Raw genomic sequence first — 22236 nt, 5'->3', positions numbered from 1 at the left:
AAATGGTAGCCCTGCCTTGGAAAACAGTCTCACAATTCCTCCAAAGGTTAAACACAAGAGTTATCACATGACCCTGCAAATGAAAACCTACGTCCACACAAAAATGGACATGTTCATAGCGGCATTATTCATCATAAACAGAAAGTGGAAATCCAAAGGTCCATCAGTGATGGAGAGACAGACATGACGTGACGTATCCCTCTGCTGGAGTGCCACCAGGGCCGAGGAAAAGAATGAAGCACCAGCGCCACGCTACAACAGAGATGAAGTGTGAGAACAGCATGCTCAGGGAAGAAGCCAGTCACAAAGGACTGCTAATCAGATGACTGTATTACCAGGAAAAGTCCAGAACGGGCAAGTCCACCCAGACTGGAGGTTGTGCAGGCCTGGGAGGAGCTGCAGGGATGGAGATGGGAAGTGACCTGTAAGGGGCACAGGGTTTCTTCCGGTGGTGATGAAAATGTTCTAACATCGATTCCGGGGATAGACATACAACTCTGGAATATACCGAAAGCCACTGCACCATACACTTTAAATGGGTCGACTGTGGAGTATGAGTTCTATCTCCATAATGTGGTCACCATACACAAGCACACGGGGGAGTAAGGCAGATGAGCAAGCATTTAGCAGCCCTGTGCTGCTAACTGAAAAGGGGTGCGGCAGTTAGCGAGAACTACAGGGGAGCACTAAGACTGCTTCTGAGCATCTTTACAGCCAACCTGAAAGAATCCTACAGTTAAGAGACATCTCATTTTGTGATAAAAGGAAACACATGGGAATATCCAGAGATTCTTTCCTTACACCGTCTTCTAAGAGCAGGGGTCAGCAAACTTTTTTCTGTCAAAGACCAGAGTAAATATTTTAGGCTTTATAGGCTTCATATGGTCTCGGTCATAAGTTCCTCTCTTTTTCCTTCATAACCCCTTAAAAATGTAAAAACAGTTCTTAGCTCAGGGACTGTACAAAAATAGGCAGCTAGCTGGATTTGGTCCACAGGCCATGGTTAAGCCACCCCTGCTCTAGAGAATCTATGCCGCCCCATGCACACCCTTTTATGATCAACAGTGGATCACAGTGGACAATAGCTGACTTAGCAGTCATGCCAGAAATAGGTAAACTTTTGAAATTTTTTATTATCAATAGAGGAAGATCAAAGAACAGAAATGTTCTCAGTATCAGATTCTTTTAGCCTCCTGTATCCCAAAACTACCCGGCCCGAGTCTAACAACTCCAATCCTTCTTGCTCTAAGGTCAGAGAGAGCAGAATCACCTGCTCCACCAGCCCTTAAACTCTGGACTTAAGCAGTGGCCCCAGAGGCTAGGCCCCTCTGCCTCTGTGCTTACCATTAAGGCAGCGCCTACGGTACTTGTGGTAGACGTGTTGTGTGAAGCCATTTTCCTTGAGCAGCTCATGGGAAGGATGCTGGAACTTGGGCAGGGACTGAGGGGTACAGCCATAGCTGCCAACTGCAGGTGTTCCTTCTGAGGGGCTGGAGCTAGAGGCCAGGAGAGAGACTGTGTCACCAGCTTCCCTGGAGCGGCTGGCCATCAGGTGAGGAGGGGCCCCTCTGGTCCATCAGCCAAGCTCTAGCCTCTCAAAGGGCAACAAAGAGCCCTAAGTACTGTGGAAGGCCAACTTACATCCTTCAGCCCGAATCACTCTTTGAGTCGACCTTTGGTGGGTTTTACAAAGCACCCACTGAGGCTCAGAGACTGGGAGACTTGGCCTGGGTCATGGACTGTTTTACATCCCAGATCGGCACAATGCCCAAACCCGAGCTTAGAAGCATTTATTTATCCCAAGTTCACATTTAACTTTCTTTGATGAGCTATTATGGGGTAGTCCATCTGTGTTTTCCTTTAACCATGCTATTCTCCGTCCGCACCATCTCTGCAGGGAGGAGAGTGCACAGGACAGGGGCTCCCAAACGTTGCTCTTGAACAGGGGAACACCAGGGCAGTTTTTTGGGGGGGGGGGGCCTGAACCCTACCCCCAAGAAGCTGAGTCAGTGGATCTAGGGTGGGGCCCAGGAATCTGTATTTTTATTTAATGACCTGGCTATCCTGAGGCAGGCAGCAGATATCATCCCTGAAATCAATTCACAGATATTCTCTCTGAGAGAATCTGGTCCCAGGCGGCTGTGACCACTTCTTTGGGAAAACCTTCCCAGGCCCTGGATTACCTTCTCTAGACTTCTCCAGATTTTTGGAATTAGGTTAAGGGTCCCTTTCTTTAATTTACAGACCAAAGAGGTTCCTTCTTCTTGGTCCCATCAACTGCCTGGCTTTCCCGCCCACCCTGCTGTCAGCCTCATCTCTCCTCTACACCGCGCCGGCACCTGATGGAAGCTGTCCGGGGCCTGTGCTCTCGGGAATCCATCACCCAGCCCACATGACTCTCCAGGGGCGGGTTTGAGCTGTGTCTTGTCTTCCTTTTCCGAGGCATCTGCAAAGGTCAGTCCAGAATTTGCTATTAACTCACAGAACTCTGAGGAACACCAAGCATTTGTAGGACTAAGATCCCCTCATGTGTGTGAGTTATTCACAATTTACAAAGCATTTTCATATCTAGTCTCTCACACGAGGCTCACAGCTCTGAGCCAGGAAATGGTATGCCGATCTCACAGGTGAGGAAATCGAGGCTTGGGAGCCCAAGGATCCACACCTGGTCAATCCTCCTAGGGCCTTATCATGATGACATGGGGCCAACCACCTCCACACCCAGTCCCTCTCCCAGATGTGGCCACTCGATCCCGGGTGGGCCCACCAGCCTAAGAACACAGAGCAGGTCTGGGATTTGGCAGTCTCTTGGTTTAGGCAAGGGAAAGCAGCAAAGCACTGGAACGCGGTTAAGTGAGCCCAAGAGTCTTAGCCCCCCAGCAGGAGCGCCTCACCTTGGCATCTAGCGTCCGTCCTTCTTTCACTACTGGGTAAAACCGTGATGTCTGACTTGAGTCTTTGAGCTGCGGTGTCCGGGGAGTGCGGGGGGTCCTGGTATTGCGGTAGTTTGGCGACTCTGGGACAGTGGTTGGTAGAGAACGGGCGATGGTGGAGGGCTCAGGAGCACCAAACAATTTGTTGGCCAGGGCATCAGTGGGGACTGCAGAGAGAGAGTGGGCCAGTGAGCAGGGGTAGGCCTGTGACTGTCTGTACCTGGGAGGCCCCCCGTCAGAGGGCTGTATTTGCCCACCCAGGCTGCGGTCCCAGGTGTCACCCCTCTCTCACCTTGTTGGAAGCGGGGTGGCCCAGGAGGGACCTCCTGGTTGGGATCCACCGGGGGCTCTGGGGTTAGTGTGTCAAACTGTTCCCGGCTGATCATATTGACTTTCTTGAAGTTCTCGACTTCTTGCTGCAGAGGATAAAAGATGGGCGGGGAGACAATGTTAGTAAGAAACTGCCCCAGCCTGTTCAGGAATCAAGACATGCAGGAAGTTGCAGGGGGCAGCTCCCACATCCACATACGTGGAATTCTGGTCCCCAGGCTCTCAGCTGCCCCACACCATTCCCCAGCCCCAGTTACCTGGGCACGAGTGTGCCAACCCAGAAGGACTGAGCGCCTGCCCAGCCCTCTTTGCAGCAAGACAGATGAGGAGCTCCCTACAGACCCCTGACTCTGGCTCTCACCTCCACCAAACGCCCTGCTGCTTACTACTACACAGGCTCACCTCACAGAGCTCTCTCTAAAACCCTACAAGTTTTGACTGTTTCCAGACAGCGGTGATTTTTTTAAACCTGTCTTTTCTCTATCTTCCATACTCAAAACAAGCTCCTGAAAACTTTTATTATATATAGGCCTGAAAAAAAAAGTTTTTTTTAAAGATTTTATTTATTTTTTGACAGAGAGCGAACACAAGCAGGGGAAGTGGGAGAGGGAGAAGCAGGCTTCCTGTGGAGCAGGGAGCCCGATGCGGGGCTCAATCCCAGGACTCTGGGATCATGACCTGAGCCGAAGGCAGACACTTAACGACTGAGCCACCCAGGCGGCCCAGGCCTAAATTTTTAAGAAGAGAAGTAACAATCCAATCTCTCTTCTCTTCCCCACTAGTGTGGCTGTCAGGACATTAAACGTGGACATTCAGGCGGCACAATGATCGCCTCTCATGGTGACACAGCTTACAAAGTGTCTCTACATCTCTCCTCACTTCATGCCCCAGCAGGGTGTCAATTACTACCCCCTTTTCACACAAGAGGATACTGAGACTCTGCCCAAGGGCACACAGCGAATCAGCCTTCCTCTTTCCCATATGTTACAGACCCTCCACGCTCCACCCCCACACTGCTGTGTCCGAGCCTCACCTTGATCTGGGAATACTCAGGTTCAAACTTCTCAGTCCACAGGTCCTGCTCGTAGTAGAAGAGCCCATCGTTAATGACCTTGGCCAGCTCAGCACTCATCTTGGCACGCGAGGTGTGGTTGCCTGTGCGGTCCCCCCCAGGGTGCCGACGCATATAAGGTGGCGTCTGGGTGACAATGAGGATCTTGTTCACATCCCGGTCATCAATCTCATAGTCAGAGTCCTCATCAGACCAGGCGGTGAAGGTGTTCTTCCGCCCATCCATCTGCTCCATCTCCTCGTCAAAAAGGAAATCTAGCTCCTCTTGCTCATCCTGCTCCTTGGACATCAACTGCTGAGAAGGCAGCTGCTGAGGCAGAGAGGTCGTGTGGAGGAACCTGGGCTCCTCTGACTTCTAAAATGGGCAAGATCAAGGATGGGGGGTGAGATCACCAGGGGGTCCTTGGACTAGCCTCTGTAGCTGTCGACCCAGAGGGAGGCCCTGGCCATGCCAGCAAGCCAGAGCTGCCAGCCCTGCAGCCAGTCCCCCAGGACTCTCGGTTTCCTCTCTCCCAGCTCACGTCACAGTCATTCACAATGAGGTGACAAGGCCCCACAGCCACCTGTGCTCTCATTTACCTAGCCTGGGGGTGGGCACACAGCGTAAGTTCTACAGGTTAATCCATCCATTCCATCTACCCAAAATCTCTCCAAGAAAATGGAAGCTTCATCAGGCAGGGGCCACGGCTGCCTTGCTTCCCATCGTATTCTTAGTACTTAGACTGGGACCTAGCAATAGCAGATGCTCGACTGTTTGATGAGTGAGCAAGAACCCACTGATACAATGCCCTACAGAAGACATAATTCTTGAACTTAAAGCAGCTCACAGTTTGGTGGGAGAAAAGTCAAACAACCAGCCAGCCAAATACAATGTGGTGTTGGTAAAGATTATAAATAAAATTTGTGGACTACACAGGGAGAGGCACTTTACCAAGTAGAGGTGGGAGTGGGAACAGCCTGGGAAGGCTTCCTGGGAGACGTAATTACTGAAGAAGGATGAGCATAAGTAAGCCAGATGAAGGCAGGGACAAAGAGTGTATGAGGCAGAAAGAACAGCATGTTCCAGAGGCAAGAGAAAACAGGGTGCTTTTGGCAAAAAGAAAATATTTTAGAGTGTTGCTAGGATGAATTTATCTGAGACTCTGGGGCAGAAGCATTTGTCCACCTCACAATTTATATCCAAAAAGTCAATTCCCTGCTTTGCAAAAAGCTTCTCATATAAACTCCAAACTTACTCTCTTTTAAGGCTCAAGATAGGCCAGGTGGGAGCAGGGCTCTAATTCTGGAATAGGGGCTAAGCCTGTCTGCTTTCCAAACCTTCACAGTCTGTAGGCCTGGACCTCATAAGGTCCCTGTCCACTGTTTTCGTCATGACTCTGGCCTGATCCCTGACACTCTATGAAGGACCACAGCCAGAAGAAATAGGGAAGTTGGGGTGTGAACAAGAGGGAGGCAGTCACAGTGGCACAATGGAAAAGGGCACAGAGATTTTCAGAGACCTAAAGTCCAAGGTCAACTGTGAGGCCTCCTCACAAGCCCCAGACCAAAGAGATCTCCCAAGAGGAGATGGGGAATGGGGCAGATGGGAGTACACATCTGCTCCTGGAAGAGGGGCACCAGTTTTAGTCTGAAATGAAAACACTTCTTGAGGAGTGGACTCGACGTGTACTACTGGCATATTGCTTTACAATTTCTAGAAGAGTCTAAGCCCTTCTTTCTTTCATCTGAAGATAGGAACATTGAAGACCTGAGATATTAAACAAGCTTCCCAAGGTCAACAGCCATCAGTGATAGGAGACCTGTGTTCTCATCTAGACTAACTCTACATCCAGGCCATGTGTCTGCTCCCTTTCCCTTCGCTCTCCACAGGGCCTGAGTGGCTTATATAGGGGACAACGAGGGCATACTCAGGCACCACGGCAGCCCCAGCGATTTCGATGGGGCAAGACAAAGAGCCAAACACCAAGAAACCTGGGACACTGCTGCCAGGGGCCACAGGATTTCCTCCTGTGAAGACTGCCACTCAGGAACTCACACAGCAGGAGCTGTCCTGAGAGGTGATCCTCACTGGAAAAGGACATGCGCCCACCAGTTTTCCCGCAGTCCCTGCTGATCTCGGCTCGCATCACAACCCCAGAGCCAGCCGGCCTGTGGGCTGAGCCCCTCTGAGTCCCGGGCCCCACCCACCTTGGGCCGTGCTGGGGATGGCCGCGGCCTCTTCTTCACTTCAATCCAGTTCTCAGAATCCAAGTCAGGCAGGCTGGCAGAGAGGCCCTTGGGCAGCGTCTTTAAGTTGCTGACCTCCTCTGTTTTGGTTGGCACTGGGGTGACTGCACGGGGAGAACCAGGTGCTGACTCTAAAGGGTGGAAAGGTGAGGTCCTCAACCTTCCAGTCCTCCTCCTGATGCCAGCTCTAAGGAGGCCTGCTGGCTGGAGGACAAGGACAACAGGAAGGCACCTTCAGGCCAGCAAGACCTACCTGTCTCCTTCTGGTAATGCTGACGGGGCACAAACTCAGGGCAGTTGAGAAGCTGGGAGAAATCGGTCTGGGAATAATCCACTATTGGGGGACCAGGAAGAGGCCATTTCTCCGGCTCCTCCCTCCTGCGGACTTTCTCATCAACGATCTCCACCACCTTGCTGTCCTTTAGGGCCTGCAGGGGAGAAGGAAGGAGACGATGCAGAGAAAAGACTTGGACAGAATGAGGTCTTGGAGGCTGGCAGATGGATGACTGGGCCCCTCGAGCTCAGGTAAGAGTCTGGTGCTGGCAGGGGTATAAGAAAACTGGCACCATCTTCCACAACTGGCAGACAAACGAGATGTTCAAACTTGTAGGAGGGGACCAACATGGAAAACACACCTGCCCTGTGACCTTGCCACTCTACATCCACTAATTTGCCCCCAGAGAAATAGGGCCATAGACAGATGACATTATATGTAAGATCTGAATAAAAAGCCATTCACAGAAACACTGTAATATGGAGAAAATTGGAAACTACTCAACTTGCCACCACATAGACAATTTAAAATAAATGATGGCACATCCATTCAGTGGTATATGACTCAGACATTAAAAAATAGCCTCACATGTGCTGAGGTGGAAAGAGCCATAAAAAAAGCAAGTCTAGGTCAATGTGTCTAAGACGCCACTGGTGTTCGAATTTTTTTTTTTTTAAGATTTTATTTATTTATTTGACAGAGAGAGACATAGCGAGGGAAGGAACACAAGCAGGGGAGGGAGAGGGAGAAGCAGGCTCTCCGCTGAGCAGGGAGCCCGACGTGGGGCTCAATCCCAGGACTCTGGGAACATGACCTGAGCTAAAGGCAGATGCTTAACGACTGAGCCACCCAGGCGCCCCTAGTGTTCAAATTTTTAAATAAAAACATACAAACTACATACATATTTTTCTAGGATTCACAGGTAAACTGCTACGGGTGTTTATCTCTAGGAAAAAGGATGAAGAGTGGAGAAGGGAAGAGAGCTGTCTTTAAAATCTTTTTAGTGGAAAGGGGAAACACTTCAACAGCACAACACATGACAACACGCTCTGTCGGTGAGGCCGGGCCAAGAGGCACTCCGCTATACTGCTGCCGGAAGTCACTGATGAAAGGGAACCCAGCAGTCTGCAACTTGCCCCATAGTGCAGTCTTCTCACTTCTAGAAATCTACACCAAAGATACACTGGCAAAAATACAGAAAGATATATATGCAACTCTAAGTAGGAACGAAGTACTATTACGCAGGCAGCTCCCAGATGTATTAAGTTAAAACAAAAGAACAGGTGAAGAAATGCATGCATTACATGTTGCCATCTAACTAATACAGGGGAAGGACACAAATACACTGAGAGGCATTTGCTTATTTTTTTTAATGGAAGGATTCAAAACAAGTTGCCTATAGGGGAATAAAAGGAGAAAGGCGTAAGTGAGAGAATTTTAAGTTGGACTTCTAGGAATATACCGTGTTGACTTTAGAACCATGTAAATGTTTTACCTAAATGCAAAACAAATTAGAAATTAGAGGGGAAAAAGCAATCCCTAAAACTTGAGAGCAAAATGAAACTAACAAAACTAATATACATCAAATTAGGGACATAACTACACAAAGATTATTCCAAGTACTTGAAAATACAGTCATTTGAGTGTATAAGTAGAAAAAAACATGTTTTTAGTAGTAGTAGAGGTATTATTACGAGACTAAGGTATATAAACTCTTGAATAAAAGAAATGAGTAATTATGTTGAGGTCAACAGCAATTAGGACTTGGGTATAGGAGAAAGGAGTATTAGAGATAAAAGATCACTGGCGTTAAGTAAAGACCCTGTAGTCCTAAACTTTAATAGAAAATATCAGTATAATCTCCTGATGTATTAAAAAAAAAAAAAAAGGCTCTAAAAACAATGACCAATCAAAGCAGCAACAAACATCCCTATAACTCAAACTGTGTGGTACATCAATACCATTTCCCCAGAAGAGAGGACCTAGAACTCCTTGAAAAAATGGCTTATTCCAGATCTGAGGCAGGAAATGTACCAGATCAACCAGGGTTCCACTAACCACGGATGGGACAACTGGATTCAGCATATGAACTGCAATGGGTTCAAACAACTGCAGTATGTATGAATCCACAGGTTGGTGATGATACTAAAAGACATTAAAGCAAAAAACAAAACAAAACAAAAAACAACCAAACAAACCCAAACCCTTGAAAGTTATTGGGGATCAACTCATAATTTTGACAACTGGTTAACAAAGGGAAAGATCAAGCATTTATCCACCCTTTCTGTACAAACCATACCTCTTGGTAACTGAATAGCTGATGAGGCAAAGTTCCTCCTTAAAGAGGTATTCCAGCTAACAAATGAAGACAGATCCACAGAATTAGATTTTCACCATTTCACAATCCCTAATGAAATAACAGGCAGTGATCATCAACAGCAGCTTGCATCACAAGAGAGAACAAATGAAATGCTATGTGCCACCTGAGAGAACATATCATTATCTATAAAGCAGCCTTGACAAAGACGGGAGGAAAACCCCCCAAACCTGAATCTGATCAGGCCTCTGGATCACCAATTTACAAAAAATTTGGAATACAGAAGAACACATTAGATGACACCACTGTCTCTCTCCCATGAGAAATTAGATAAGATATACAACCCAGTTTATTCAAATAATGAATTGCAAGGAAAAAGAGAGGGGAAGAGGACACTTAGCAAGACAATACATGGGTCTTTTTTGGATCCCGAATCTCATAAAGCACATTTTTTTTTCACAAGTGGGGTGAACTGCAACGGATGGTTTGGATATATTAAAGAATTGTTAGTATCTTTTACATGTGATAATGATATGGTGACTATGTTTTTTACCAGCTATTTATCTTTTAGAGGTAAGTACTGAAACATGGATGAAATGTCAGGTTACCTGAGGTTTTCTGCAAAGTAATTTGGAAGAGGAAACAGATGGGGGATAGATGGAGTAAGACAGGCCATGAGTTGGTAACTGCTGAGGCTGGGCGATGGGTTCATCATACCATTCTGTCTACTTCTGTAAATGTCTGCAATTTTCCACAGTAAGAGGGAGAGAGAGGAGAGAAGGAGGGAGGCAAAGAGGCTGGCCAAGCCTTGAAGCTTTAGCAGAAGTCATCAGATGAGGACTCCTCCAGGGTTTTCTCCCAGGGCCCACACTCCAGCTCCGTAAGTAAGGACCTTTCCTTCCCCTGCACCCCAGCCCCAGGGAGGGAGACCTACCGCAAAGATGAGTGAAATGTCAGTGGTAAGGGCCTGCACTCGGTGGAAGGAAGCAATAAGGGTGATGGGAAGGAAACCGTCAGCATCCATTTTCCGTCGCAGGAAGAAGTCTCGCTCTAAATTGTCCACGCTGAAGTAGTACTCGCTAGGTGGAAGGGAGAAGACGGAGGATTGCTGCGTCACTTAGGAGTTGGCCTTTCTCGTCCTGTACACCCCCGCCACGTTACATAGCCTCTGACCCTATCACATGTACAGTATTAAAGGCTGAAAAGAGATGTTATCCTGTCAGGGCTCCCTAACCTCGGGTCAGACCCATTCCCCCCACCCTTCAGCCTCTCTCTATGCCTGGCAAACCCCTCATCCACCTTTAAAACGCAGTTCCACTGTTACCGTCACTTTCTCTTCTCCTAAAATACTGTGACACTCTCCTGAAACGATCTACTTCCTTGTATGGCTCCCCCACTGGACTGAGACAATATATCAAAGTGATTAGGAGCTAGGGTTTTGCCATTAGACAGAAATGGATTCAAATCTGTGCCTTGTTGTTTACTAGCTGTGAGACTCTGGGCAAGTTCCTGGGTCTGTCTGCTCATCTCCGAAATGGAGATAAGTAAGACCCAGCTCATAGGAATAAGTACAGGACGAAATAAGACAATGCCTGTAAGCACTTAAGACTGAGCCTCGCCAACAGGGCGAACTCCATAGGTGTTTGCCAGCATTCTTACCATGCTGCCATTACAAAGAGAAGTGCCAAAGGAGGTGGACTCTGAACATTCCCTCTCCTTTTTGTTGGTGGTAATTTCTAATTTTCTTAAGGCAAATATAGTGTTACTTTTGCAATAAATATTACCTTTATGAAAAATTAGCTCTTAAAGGATGAGCAGCAGTGATCTTTCTTAGCTCTAGCCAGGGGCAGCTGCTGCTGCTAGCACAGCACCAGAAGGACCGGCCCATCCCTACTCTGCCCAGCAGCCATCCTCTGACAGGTCCCCACCCCCTACGCCTCTCTCCAAGGAGGCTCCTGTCCACTCACATCTGCCGCTTGATGTAGTCTTTGAGCAGCTCCTGGTCCACGCTGTAAAGCTCAGTGCTGCTGACATTGTCAAAGTAGTAGGTGATGTTGTTCATGTACTTGGGGGTGCGAGGCCCCTCTGCACCATCAAACTTTCGGTAGCCAAACTGGTAGTCAAAATGGGCTATGGGGGAAATGGGTGCCATAAGGGAGGGGAGATCCCTGCCCACCGCCCCCGCCACACTCCCTCGGGCATCCCGGAGCCCAAAGGGGCCTCACGTACTTCGAGTGCCACCCCGGCCGCGTCCCCGGCCGCGACCACGCCCCCGTCCACGGCCACGGAAGGAAGCCCGCGCCCCACCAGCCCCATCACTCTTCACACTCGATGTCTCATCCTGGTCGTGCCAGGCAGGCTCCGGTTTGGTCTCTGGTTGCCAGGCTGGGGTGGGGGGGGCCATGGGCACGGGCACGTAGGTGGCAGGCTCAGACCCTATGGGGAGAGGGGCACTGGGTCACGCTTGAGGGTGACCCCCATGCCCAGGCACTCCATAGTGGGCGGTGCATACCTTTGATCTCCCCTCGGTTCGCAGATGTGTGTCGTGGCTCTGGTGGGCGAGCAGGGCGCGAAACCAGTTTTTCTCTGGGCACTTCAGGCTTCATGTCTATTTGCAATGGAACCCACTTGTGTTTGTTCCCTGGAGGACAGCATGGGGACATGAGGAAGGCTTGAAGGAGAGGTCCCTCCTAGCCATCCCTACCCCTGTTACTCCTCTGTCTGGAGCAATAGGTCTGATGCACAATCTGATGACCTTGGGCAAATTCCTTCTCCCACACTGGACCTCATTTTTACCTCTAAAATAAGGAAGCCATGGACCTCAGGGTGACAGACACTCCTGGCTGACTACTAATATCAGTTTCTCCATGGTCAGAGAACCCCTTTCTGGAGCCGGACACGTGGCTGCCCAAAATCGAGACTGCACTTCCAGGCTCCCTTTAGACACGTGCCAAAATTCTGTCTACGAGAGCTATGTGAAAGTAGTCAATTCCAGGTTGAGTCCTTCAAAGGGAGCTACTCTCCCCCTTTTCCATTCCTGCTAGCTGGAATGAGAAGGAAAGAGTGAGCCACCTTGGATGAGAAGAGCCAACATACCACCACAAGATGAAAGGAAAATGAAATGAAATGGTTGCCATTCTAGGGCTGGCCTACTTAGACCCAGCTGTCAGGTGAGAGAAAGAAACTTCTATATTGTTTAAAACACTGTTACTTTGAATCTCTGTTAGAGCAGCCAACCTGTAACCCTAAACACCTTAGCCAAGGCAATGAACTCTTGTCTTCAAACAGAATCTTACATGGGACAGCAATACAGCAAGACACACTGATTATTCTGAGTCAGGGACCTCATCTGTTCTGTGCACTGCTAGAGCCCAACTGCTGAGAACAGGGCCTACCGGATGCTTGTTAAGTAACAGAAGGAACGGACAGACGGAAGGCAGAAGAGAAGGCTGCTAGCCCAGTGGCCTACGTCAGTCAGCCTCCCAAGGACTTCTCAGGGCTATGGAAACTCATCCAGCAACCCCAAGTTCAGACACTTCACAGTTCTGCCTGCTGCTTCTCCCAGAGCCCTGCTGCAAGCCACTCACCTTTCTTCTTCTGACCCCCTCGCTGGCAGTCCTCATCCCCATTCTTCTCCTCCCCAGATTCATCCGACTTGGTTTTCGGGCTCTCTTTACTATCGCTCCCCTCTCCTTTCTCCTGTTCCTTCATGTCCTTTTTGGGTGGCAGCTTACGGGCAGGCTGGGACTTGTGGGACTGTGGCTGCAGGGGGAAGCAGAGGAAAAGGGAGGTGGGGTGAATCTGAGAGCCTCCTGGGATGGACAGGAGGGAACCCCCGCCACTAGAAAGACAGGGCAGAGGCGCTGGAGCATGCAACAAGGAGTTGGACTAGACGGAATCTAAGGTCCCGTTTTTACGCCTAAGATGCTTCCACTGGGAAGTGTGGTCAAACACGCAGCAGGTGGGACGCTCCATCTTCCTTGAGTCTAAGGGACAGAAAGAACCCTCAGGACACAGGGGTGAGGCCACAGGGGCCAGATGTATTTACCCCCCACAAGACCATACCGTCCCAGTAGTCTGTGGGATGGAAGGGATGCCAGCCCTTGGCTTGCCCACAGCAACCCCGTCTGTGAACTGAAGGCCAGCAGCCACAGCTAGTGAGGGATCTAGGCCATGAGCCCAGAACAAAAGCACCCAAAAGCGAGGACTGATCCGGAGTTCCCCCTGTGCTGGCACTGACGAGTGCTGCACAAGCCTCCCTGAGACACATGGTCTAGAGGTGGGTATCTGGCCTAATGGCCACTCTCCCGCTTCACTCACTGGCAACCCAAGTACAAGTGATGGAGAACACAAACTCCGGAATAATGTAACACACTTGACTTCCGATCCCCACTTGACCATCAAGGGCTGGTTATGAGCCTCTCCCAAGGGCTCAGAGTTATTACCTTCAGTGGCCTCATCTGTAAACGGGAATTACTGAAGGACCTATCTCTAAGTCACTGTGAGGGACAGGTGAAACGGTAAGTAGCACTTGGCAGTTCCTGGCATACAGCAAGGGCTCAAATGATGATGATTCTTAGCGATTTCAGTGCTGCCATATTATACCAACCACTCCTCTTAAAAAACTGAGAAAAAACCAGGAAAGGGAAGATCCAAGGCTCTGAGAACTTAAAAGAAGCCAAATGTGTATACGTCCACAGCATTCAAACCTGCCCATTCTTCCCCAGAGACGCACCTGTACGCTCTTGTGGGCTATCTCTCCAGGTGTGGGCCAGTTGATTGCATCTCCAAAGTCACCAACCTGCAAGACACATTCTATGAGGGCCCTGGGGTGGCCTTGTCTCTGCCATTCAGCCCCTCATTCAACATACCATTCCCCCAAGAGATCAGAAGCCACAATCAGTCTGTCCACTAGGATCATCCACACTGGAGGCCCAGACGGGGCTCCCCTGCTATTGAGAGCATACAGAACTACCTCGAAGTTCAGAAGAGGCCACACCACCTCTTTCTTCAAGAAGTCCCCTTAGGTTGCCCGCTCCACTCCTTACCTTGCTGCCTTTGCGCTGTTTAGGAACTGCTGCCCTCACCACCTTGGCTGGAGCAGAATGTTCTGTGGGAACAAGAAGGGAGAAACGGTTATGCAAAACCCATGGAGGGGCCACCACTAGCTCCTCGCCCTCATTACCACCCCTACTCCATCAAGCAACCTGCAGGTTTCCAAAGGAGGAAGACATGGTGAAGAGGGGAAGGACACATGCTCAACCACCAGTAACAACCGTACCAGCCTCTCTCGGGAGAAATCATGGAAAGTGAGATCATGGAAACAATCAGCAGCCAACACCCCAGGAACTCGACTCTGAGGCAGAAGGGCCCTCCCAGCTCTGTACCCTCCTATAAAGAGGGCCCTGAGCCCTGGAGAGGGTAAGTCCGTGGCAGACTGGGGCCATGCCAGAGCTGGCTCTATAATGAAGGCTCCCTAATCCCAGCAGATTCCATAAAGGAAGGATCTAAAAGGCCTTCTCTAGCTCTAACACTGTGGAAGTCTGTGTATAAGCAGACCTGGGCTAGTAATCATGGGAAAGGCAAGATAAAAACCCTGAGCTGGCAATCAAGTCCAGGGCTCTCTTCTAAGCCTCCCATCTCCCCAGTGGGGCCAGCTCTGTCCTCAATGACCTGCAGTCAACAGAAGGGCTAGCCACTCAGGAAAGACTCTCTGCTCTCCAAGTTCCCAAAGCAAAAGTGAGACCCACTTGACTCAATGGTCCTACCTTTAGGAATTTATCCTAATCACACAAATTAGATGAGTGCTTAGAGTTATGTAAAAAGATGTCGTCCGTAACAGAAGTGCTATTTCTAACTTCAAAATACTGAAAACCTTCATGTCCAACAGCAGAAACCTGGCTAAAGAAATTAAAGTTTAACAATTTTTAGTCATTAAAAAGATAATGCTCTCTACCAGAGATAAAAGATATGAAAAGATAAACACAATAAATGAGAAGACTCGTAATCCTATTTTTATAAAGCAAATAAAAAACATGTATATTTAGGGGCGCCTGGGTGGCTCAGTAGGTTGAACATGTGATTCTTGGTTTCAACTCAGGTCATGATCTCAGAGTTGTGAGCCTCACATGCTAAGGGGGGAGTCTCCTTGAGATTCTCTATCCCTCTCCCCCCTGCCCCTCCCCCTGCTCTCTCTCTCAAATAAATATTTTTTAAAAGCCCCATGTATATGCACATATACACAAATAGGAATATCTGGAAGGCCATATAACCAAGTATTATCAGGAGTAAAGTAGTATGTTAACAGTGATTTAATTCTGCTTGGAATTTTCCAGTCATTTCAACAAAGACATGGGCTTTAAAAAAAAAAAAAATTTTTTTTTTTTTAAGGAAGTAACTCTAATAGGTCTGGTCCCTTCCACACCTACACTTATTTTCCAAACACACTTCTGAAGAACAAGGGTTTCTGAACCCTGCCACCCTCAGAAACCCATGGGAAAAGGTACATCCTGAGGCTCTGCTCACCCACTTCTCTCTCACTTTGCCTCCACTGTTGGCCAACGATGCCAAGACAAGAGCTGCCCTCAGTCCCTGAATAGAGATATCTGCCTAGCTGGCCTCAAAAGGAATTTTCTATTCCTTGAACAGACCCATGTTCTCTTAATGAGCAGAGAGAGTCCCTGACTCCTGTGAGGCCACAGCATTCTTGGGTTTTCAAACCCTACCAGAGCCACTGCCCCCTCAAGATATCCCACATGCCTTCTAAAAGCTGGAGCTGTGGAACCCAGCTCTGATCTTCCATCCTCAGTGCCAGACAGGGGAAACCCAGAAAATCTCTCAGTCCCAAGAGGATGAAGCTCATAGGACTGGGGAGCTACTATGTACCTACTTCCTTGCCAATCCTGGGTGCCCCAGAGAAGTCTACCACCACCCAGGTCCCAGACGAGGCTGCTGCTTAGAACCAGGACCTGGAGGAAGCAGCTGCTGCAGGTGACTACACCGGAGTTATGGCAATAATCACTTCTCCACGGACCCAAGCTCCAGCCCCCAACAACACTCCCCGCATGCTATCAGGACAAGAGCAGGCCAAGGGCCTGAAACTTCAAGTTCATTAACAAGAAGTGGGAAAGGAGAATCAGGCTCAGAGGTGAGGTGTTCCTGAAGACTTTTCTTGAAAAGATGAGGCTAAGTTTTTCAGGTCATTGTCTGTTTCTTCTAATAAAAATAAAAATAATAAAAACTCTTAAAATTGGGAAGAGTCATATCCTGTGATCACCCTGCCTGACATTTCATTTCACCAAGATCACAAAGGGACATGTAATGTACTGAAAGTTGGGTCTCCAATTAATGTGAGAGCCATCCTGCCACTAAAAGACCATACTGATTCCCTATTCCCTCACCAACCCCAAGATGACCGAAGGAATACGGCTAGTCTGGGCATACACAGGAATATTCTTCAAGTAGTCCTGTGTGCAGTTTGTTGAAAAGGCCCCATGTCTAGCTAGCCTCCCTCTGCCCCCAGGACCCATAGTGCCCTGCTCTTGCTCTGCTCGCAGCTAGAGCCTCAGGCTGCCCCTACGCCAAGAAGAACAAAGTCTCCTAGAAAGACAGAAGAGTCCACTAGGGAGAAAGAACTACTTCTGCCTTTCTGTAGAATTCCTAGATCTGTTAAAATCCTGTGGGGCCTAGGAGAAGCCGGGAAGGCTCAAGTGCATTGCTGTCAGGCCCTGCGGGAGACTAGAAAAAAGACTAGGCTTTCTGACTTCAATTACACATCCCTTTCTGGGTCCCTCTGCCCCCGCCATCCCCCTTCACCAGGCAACCAACTAACACACACTCTCTCTCCAGCTCCACAATAGATACAGGGCTTGGCATCTGAAATGGCTCCCAATGAAAACCAATCCTTTGTGCAGGTGCCAGTCCCCACGTCCAGCATCATCCCAGCCAAAACAGGGAACAAGCCCCCTCCTCCGCCTCTGCATTCTGACACGTGTGCCAGCTGACCCACACCCAGCTCAGCAAACACTAAACTCACCACCCTGCACCTGCCCAAGGAAACAGAGAAGGTTAGAGCAGCAAAAAGGACCATGGTTCTAATCCCCTCTGCTTGCAGATAGGGAACCGAGGCCCTAGAGGGGCCTCCCTAGGGAAGAGCCAGGGTGAGAGCCGGAAGTCCCAACTCTCTTGGTTCAAGTGCTCTTCCGGCTTGCCACAAATCCCACGTGTCCACTGGTAGGGTCAATACTCCTTTCTGGTGCCATCTTAGGGCCCTTCCCCAGTGTATGCCGGTAAACAGAGTTATTGAAGGCTGGGAGAGGTTCTCAGGTACTGAGGGAGGTAGAAGTGTGGTGAGGCAGGCCCTACTTGAGGCCCACCATTCTAAGGGAGCAGGATGGCAGAGAGAGGCCCCAGGAAGACCTGCCTCCTTGATTAAGGCAAGTCCAGGGCTAACCGGTATCTGGAAAAGAAGAAAAGCCACTTTCTGTCCCATAGGACCATCTTCAGCCAGGAGTCAGTAGTGATTCTAGTTCCAGGGGGTCCAGGGGCTTCCTAAATATACACGTGCATTTGGGTATTAAATGAAGCCCACCAGAACCTCTCTATGTGTGGTTGTGGTCGTAGAGGTAGAACACCAGGAGACTATCTGCATGGCCAACTCACTATTTTCACTTCAGATTGAGTGCTGCGGACCAGGGGAGCTAACCCACCACGGCTAATGCAGGATACCAGGAAACGAGGTAGGCCAAAGGTGGGTGCTGAGGGTGGGCAGGGCAGAGCGCAGCTCCCGTGCAAAGTGGAGTGGCTGCCCACACCACACTGTCTAACCCTCTCAGATTCACTCTCTCCGCCTCAACTGTCACCCCTGCATTCAAAGACGGTCTAGGAATGCAGACAGCCCATCGTAACGACATGGACTTTGGTATCTACTGCACATACTCTGCCCCCGGAGAACCCCTCTGAACTGGTTTCCTAATTTCCTAATTCAGTCTCTACGACTGAAGTCCTAATTATCTCATAGCACCGCCGTGCCAGTCACATGAACAGAGCATAAGAGCGCCCAGCACACAACAAATGCGAAGTATGTCAATTCAGATTCACACAAAAAGTTCACTATTTTTCCAAGTAATCCTCATCCTCATCATTAAAAAAGAAAAAAAAAAAACCCATCAAATGATCTCTCAACATGAAAAGAATCAATGTGTGGAGAAAAACTCCTGGGCATCAATTGGCTCAATTCACTGATTCAGATTTGAAATGCCACCCCCCTCCCCCCGGACTCCAGCCTGCCTTTCTTCCGGACACCACCCTCTATAGACAGGCTGGGCTCCAGGGCAGGTTTCCCCAGGAAAGAGGAAAGAAAGAGGGGGAAATTCACCACAAGTCCCTGGGGAGGCTTTGGTATAAGCCCCTGCCATGCTAGAGGAAGGAAGAGCATAGGGAAGGCTTGGAGTTCTGACTTCAATTACACATCCCTTTCTGGGTCCCCTCCCCGCCATCCTCAATTTTTTACTCAGAGTGGAAGGAAGAGAGCCTGGCCTCGAGGAGTATCTCTCAGTCTACAAAGGGACCAAACCCATAAACACCTGGTATAAAGCCAGATAAAACAAACACATTTTCTATACTGTCTTGTTCTAGAAAGATCCTAATGCTACTGATCCTTTGCAATAAAAGCAACCTAGAGGGGCCTCATCTAGGAGATCTAAAGAGCAAAGACTTGGTCAACCAGTGAGAAACTTAGGGGGGTTTTAGGGGGAGAAGGCACATGTAGTCACTCATCAGATCATGGTAAAAAGAACTGGTAGGAGGGAGAAGCTGGAAATGAAATTGGGGGACAAACGTGGGTAAAGGGTGAGACCAGGCTGGGCCAGATGGGAGAAAGCCTGTAGGAATGAGTGGGTGGCCAGAGATTTCAGCCTCAGTGCCAGCAGAATGGGGAAGGCCTAATGTTTATTTTGGGGCTGGCACCATTTCCTGGAGATTGGCATCTGAAAAGGTTAAGTTTACCCTGACTGGAAAGAACTTCTACTTTGGGGAACAAGGGAATTTATTAGGCTACATAGGGGCTGCATTACTTGAGTTCACACTCACCCACCTGTGGACCTTTATCTGGCCATTAGATCAATCTCCCTGGGGAGCCCTCTCAGACCGCAAGTCAAGTGCCCCTGCTCCATGCTCTCTCAGCTCTGTAACCTCACCCCCTGATTATGTGGCTCCTTGAGGGCAGGAACCAGGCTGTTTTGATAGCAGTAATCCCGGTGTCTAACTCAGGGACTGGCAACACAGCTGATATTTGCTGAATGAACAGCGAGTTCACAAACCCATCTCCTTCCACGATTTCACACCAAAGAAAAGAGACTTTGCTTTCCAAGTGCTAATTCCCAAGGCTATAGCCTCAACCCTCTCACCTTTAGTCAGAGCTCTCCCCAGGCAGAGAAAGAAGTAACCTAGGCACTGCTGGCTTCCAGAGGAACCCCACGCCCAGCCCTGCCTTGACTCTGAGGCACCCAATTATCCGAAATCAGGGCTGGGTCCTAGCATTTCTATAACCTTGGGGGGCACTACCTCCCATCCTCCCTGAACCTCACCTTCCTCAACTGAACAAAAGGTAGTAACATGAGGTTTAGAGGTATGACAAAAGAGAAGGCAAGACCTCAACCACAGAGATTGCTCATCTAAGCAAAAGAGATGCTAGCCACAAGCTGTGGTCGTAATATTAACAAGTGCATATGATATGGAGTAAGCCCTTACTAGATGCCCTGCATTGTTGTAACACTGAGCTAGTTTCTCTAATTGGTCTCATTTTATAAATGAGGAAACCAAGGCACAGGGTGGAAAGATTATTTGCCAAAGATCACAACCAGCAAGAAGTAAAACAGAATTTGAAGCCAAGCAGTCTGACTCTAAAACCTGTGCTCTTAACCACTAAGAGGAGAGTTCAAGTTACCTCCTCATTGTGGCCAACAGGGCAGGCCCTCTGGGAGGGATGCAGGGGTATCATTCGATACACTGGGGCAAACCAAGGCCCACTGCAGGAAAACCTGGTCAAATCGGACCAACCTTTCATGCAGCCTGTAACTTGACAGGCATTATTAACTGGGCCACACAGGCCAAACAAGCGGGTTCATGGAGGCAAAAAGGGAGATCCCAGAGTCAGACTGAATCTCTCATTCTGAGGTTCATGATAGGTGCTAGCTCACAGATGTAACAGCTTAAATGAGGTCATCATTAAACACAGAATGCATGACAGTTATTTTTTTTATCTCTTTGAGGCAATTCTTCAATCTGTCTGGTGCCTAAAAAAAAAAAGACTGAGATGGATTATGGCTGCCAGATTAAAAAAAAAAAAATCTCAGGACATATCTAATTAAATTTGAATTTCAGATCATCGGCAAGTAATTTTTCAGCATAAGTATGTCCTATGCAATATTTGGGACACCTTATACTAAAAAATTATGCACCATTTATCTGAAATTCAAATTTAATTGGGTGTCCCATATTTTTACTTGCTAAATCTGGCCACCATGGGAAAGAAGGACCACTGCCCTATGTCCCAGGACAGTGGGGTGGAGAACAAAGCCCTGGGACAGGAATCAGAAGACGGGATGCCAGAAGACTGGTGCAGGTGCTAGAGCCCTTGCTGTGCGAACTTGGCGTGAATTCCAATCTGGGTGTCTTTAGTCCCTCCATTCAGAGGCCTATGGTTGGGGTGGAGGGGATCCTGTCATATGCAGTCCTTCCAAGCCTAACATCCTTTGATTTTTATCCCATTCATTGATCATCCTAACTACAACTTTAGATGAAGCCAGCTTCCCAGGTAACAGGCTACCATCAAAACCACTGCTACAAAGGACATCAGCTCTCAGATTTTATTTTTTTTTTAAGATTTTATTTATTTATTTGAGAGAGACAGACAGCACAAGCAGGGGGAGTGGCAGGCAGAGGGGGAGGAGAAGTAGGTCCCCAGTTGAGCAGGGAGCCTGGAGTGGGGCTTGATCCCAGGACCCCAAGGATCATGAATGATCCAAGCCAAAGGCAGACACTCAACCGACTGAGCCATCCAGACGTCCTCTAAGATTTTTATATGCAGAAGAATCACCTACCCTCTGAGAAGCTTATCAAAATGTAGATTCCTGGGTCCCATGCTCTGGAAATTTTTTTGCTCAGGAATGGTAGGGCCAAAGAAATCTGCTAGGTAATTATTATTATTATTATTTTTTTAAGATTTTATTTACTTATTTTTGGGGAGGCACGAACAGGGGGTAGGGGTAGGGGCAGAGGGAGAAGCAAACTCCCCGCTGAGCAGGGAGCCCACTGCAGGACTCGATCCCAGGACCCTGGGATCATGACCTGAGCCCAAGGCAGACGCCTAACAAACTGAGCCACCCAGATGCCCCCTCCCTTTTTAAAGATTTTGTTAATTTATTCTGCTAGGTAATTCTAAGGCAGGTTTTCTCTGGACATACTTAGTAGTTATTTTATTGAACCCAAAGAGTTTCAATTGTTAATTTTCATAGAGGCTACCCAGAACTACAACACCACATTTAACATTTTAAAATCAGGGCTGCACTTCTTAAACTGGTAGTGGGTACATGGGTCTCATTTTAATATTTTATATTATTATTATTATTTTTTTAAAGATTTTATTTATTTATTTGAGAGAGAGAGAATGAGAGAGAGCACATGAGAGAGGGGAGGGTCAGAGGGAGAAGCAGACTCCCTGCCGAGCAGGGAGCCCGATGCGGGACTCGATCCAGGGACTCCAGGATCATGACCTGAGCCGAAGGCAGTCGCTTAACCAACTGAGCCACCCAGGCGCCCTATATTATTATTATTTTAAAAGATTTATTTGAGAGACCGGGAGGGAGAGCACAAGCAGGGGTAGGGGTAGAGGGAGAGGGAGAAGCAGACTCCCTGCTGAGCAGAAAAGCCCAAAGCGGGGCTCGATCCCACAACTCTGGGATCATGATCTAGGCCAAATGCAGACGCTTAACCAACTGAGCCACCCAGGTGTCCCTATTTTATATGGATTAAAATTAATATTAGATCTATATATTTATAATTAAATTTAACATAATTAGATCATT

The 22236-nt window shown here is 48.5% G+C and overlaps 1 protein-coding gene across 3 annotated transcripts in view; it reads right to left on the bottom strand.

Moving 5' to 3' along the window:
• Window positions 1-22236, bottom strand: part of LARP1 (La ribonucleoprotein 1, translational regulator) — a 52476-nt gene that overhangs the window by 8119 nt on the left and 22121 nt on the right. For 2 of the 3 annotated variants that reach the window (XM_081826218.1, XM_081826221.1), the window contains exons 2-15: window positions 14200-14261; window positions 13887-13952; window positions 12739-12913; window positions 11664-11792; window positions 11381-11587; window positions 11119-11281; window positions 10086-10230; window positions 6814-6988; window positions 6522-6691; window positions 4297-4689; window positions 3226-3349; window positions 2895-3100; window positions 2340-2446; window positions 1345-1496 (exon numbers count right to left, since the gene is read on the bottom strand). In XM_081826218.1, the coding sequence (XP_081682344.1) occupies window positions 1345-1496; window positions 2340-2446; window positions 2895-3100; window positions 3226-3349; window positions 4297-4689; window positions 6522-6691; window positions 6814-6988; window positions 10086-10230; window positions 11119-11281; window positions 11381-11587; window positions 11664-11792; window positions 12739-12913; window positions 13887-13952; window positions 14200-14261 (2274 nt within the window). The remainder of the gene's footprint in view (window positions 1-1344; window positions 1497-2339; window positions 2447-2894; window positions 3101-3225; window positions 3350-4296; window positions 4690-6521; window positions 6692-6813; window positions 6989-10085; window positions 10231-11118; window positions 11282-11380; window positions 11588-11663; window positions 11793-12738; window positions 12914-13886; window positions 13953-14199; window positions 14262-22236) is intronic. The other variant, XM_081826220.1, reaches the window with a different exon arrangement.

Source organism: Leptonychotes weddellii, chromosome 7 (assembly GCF_054177405.1).
Source record: "Leptonychotes weddellii isolate Sample4059 chromosome 7, ASM5417740v2, whole genome shotgun sequence".
Lineage (NCBI taxonomy): Eukaryota > Metazoa > Chordata > Mammalia > Carnivora > Phocidae > Leptonychotes > Leptonychotes weddellii.
The sequence above is the reverse complement of the archived record's forward strand: the minus strand, read 5'-3'. Positions and strand labels throughout refer to the sequence as shown.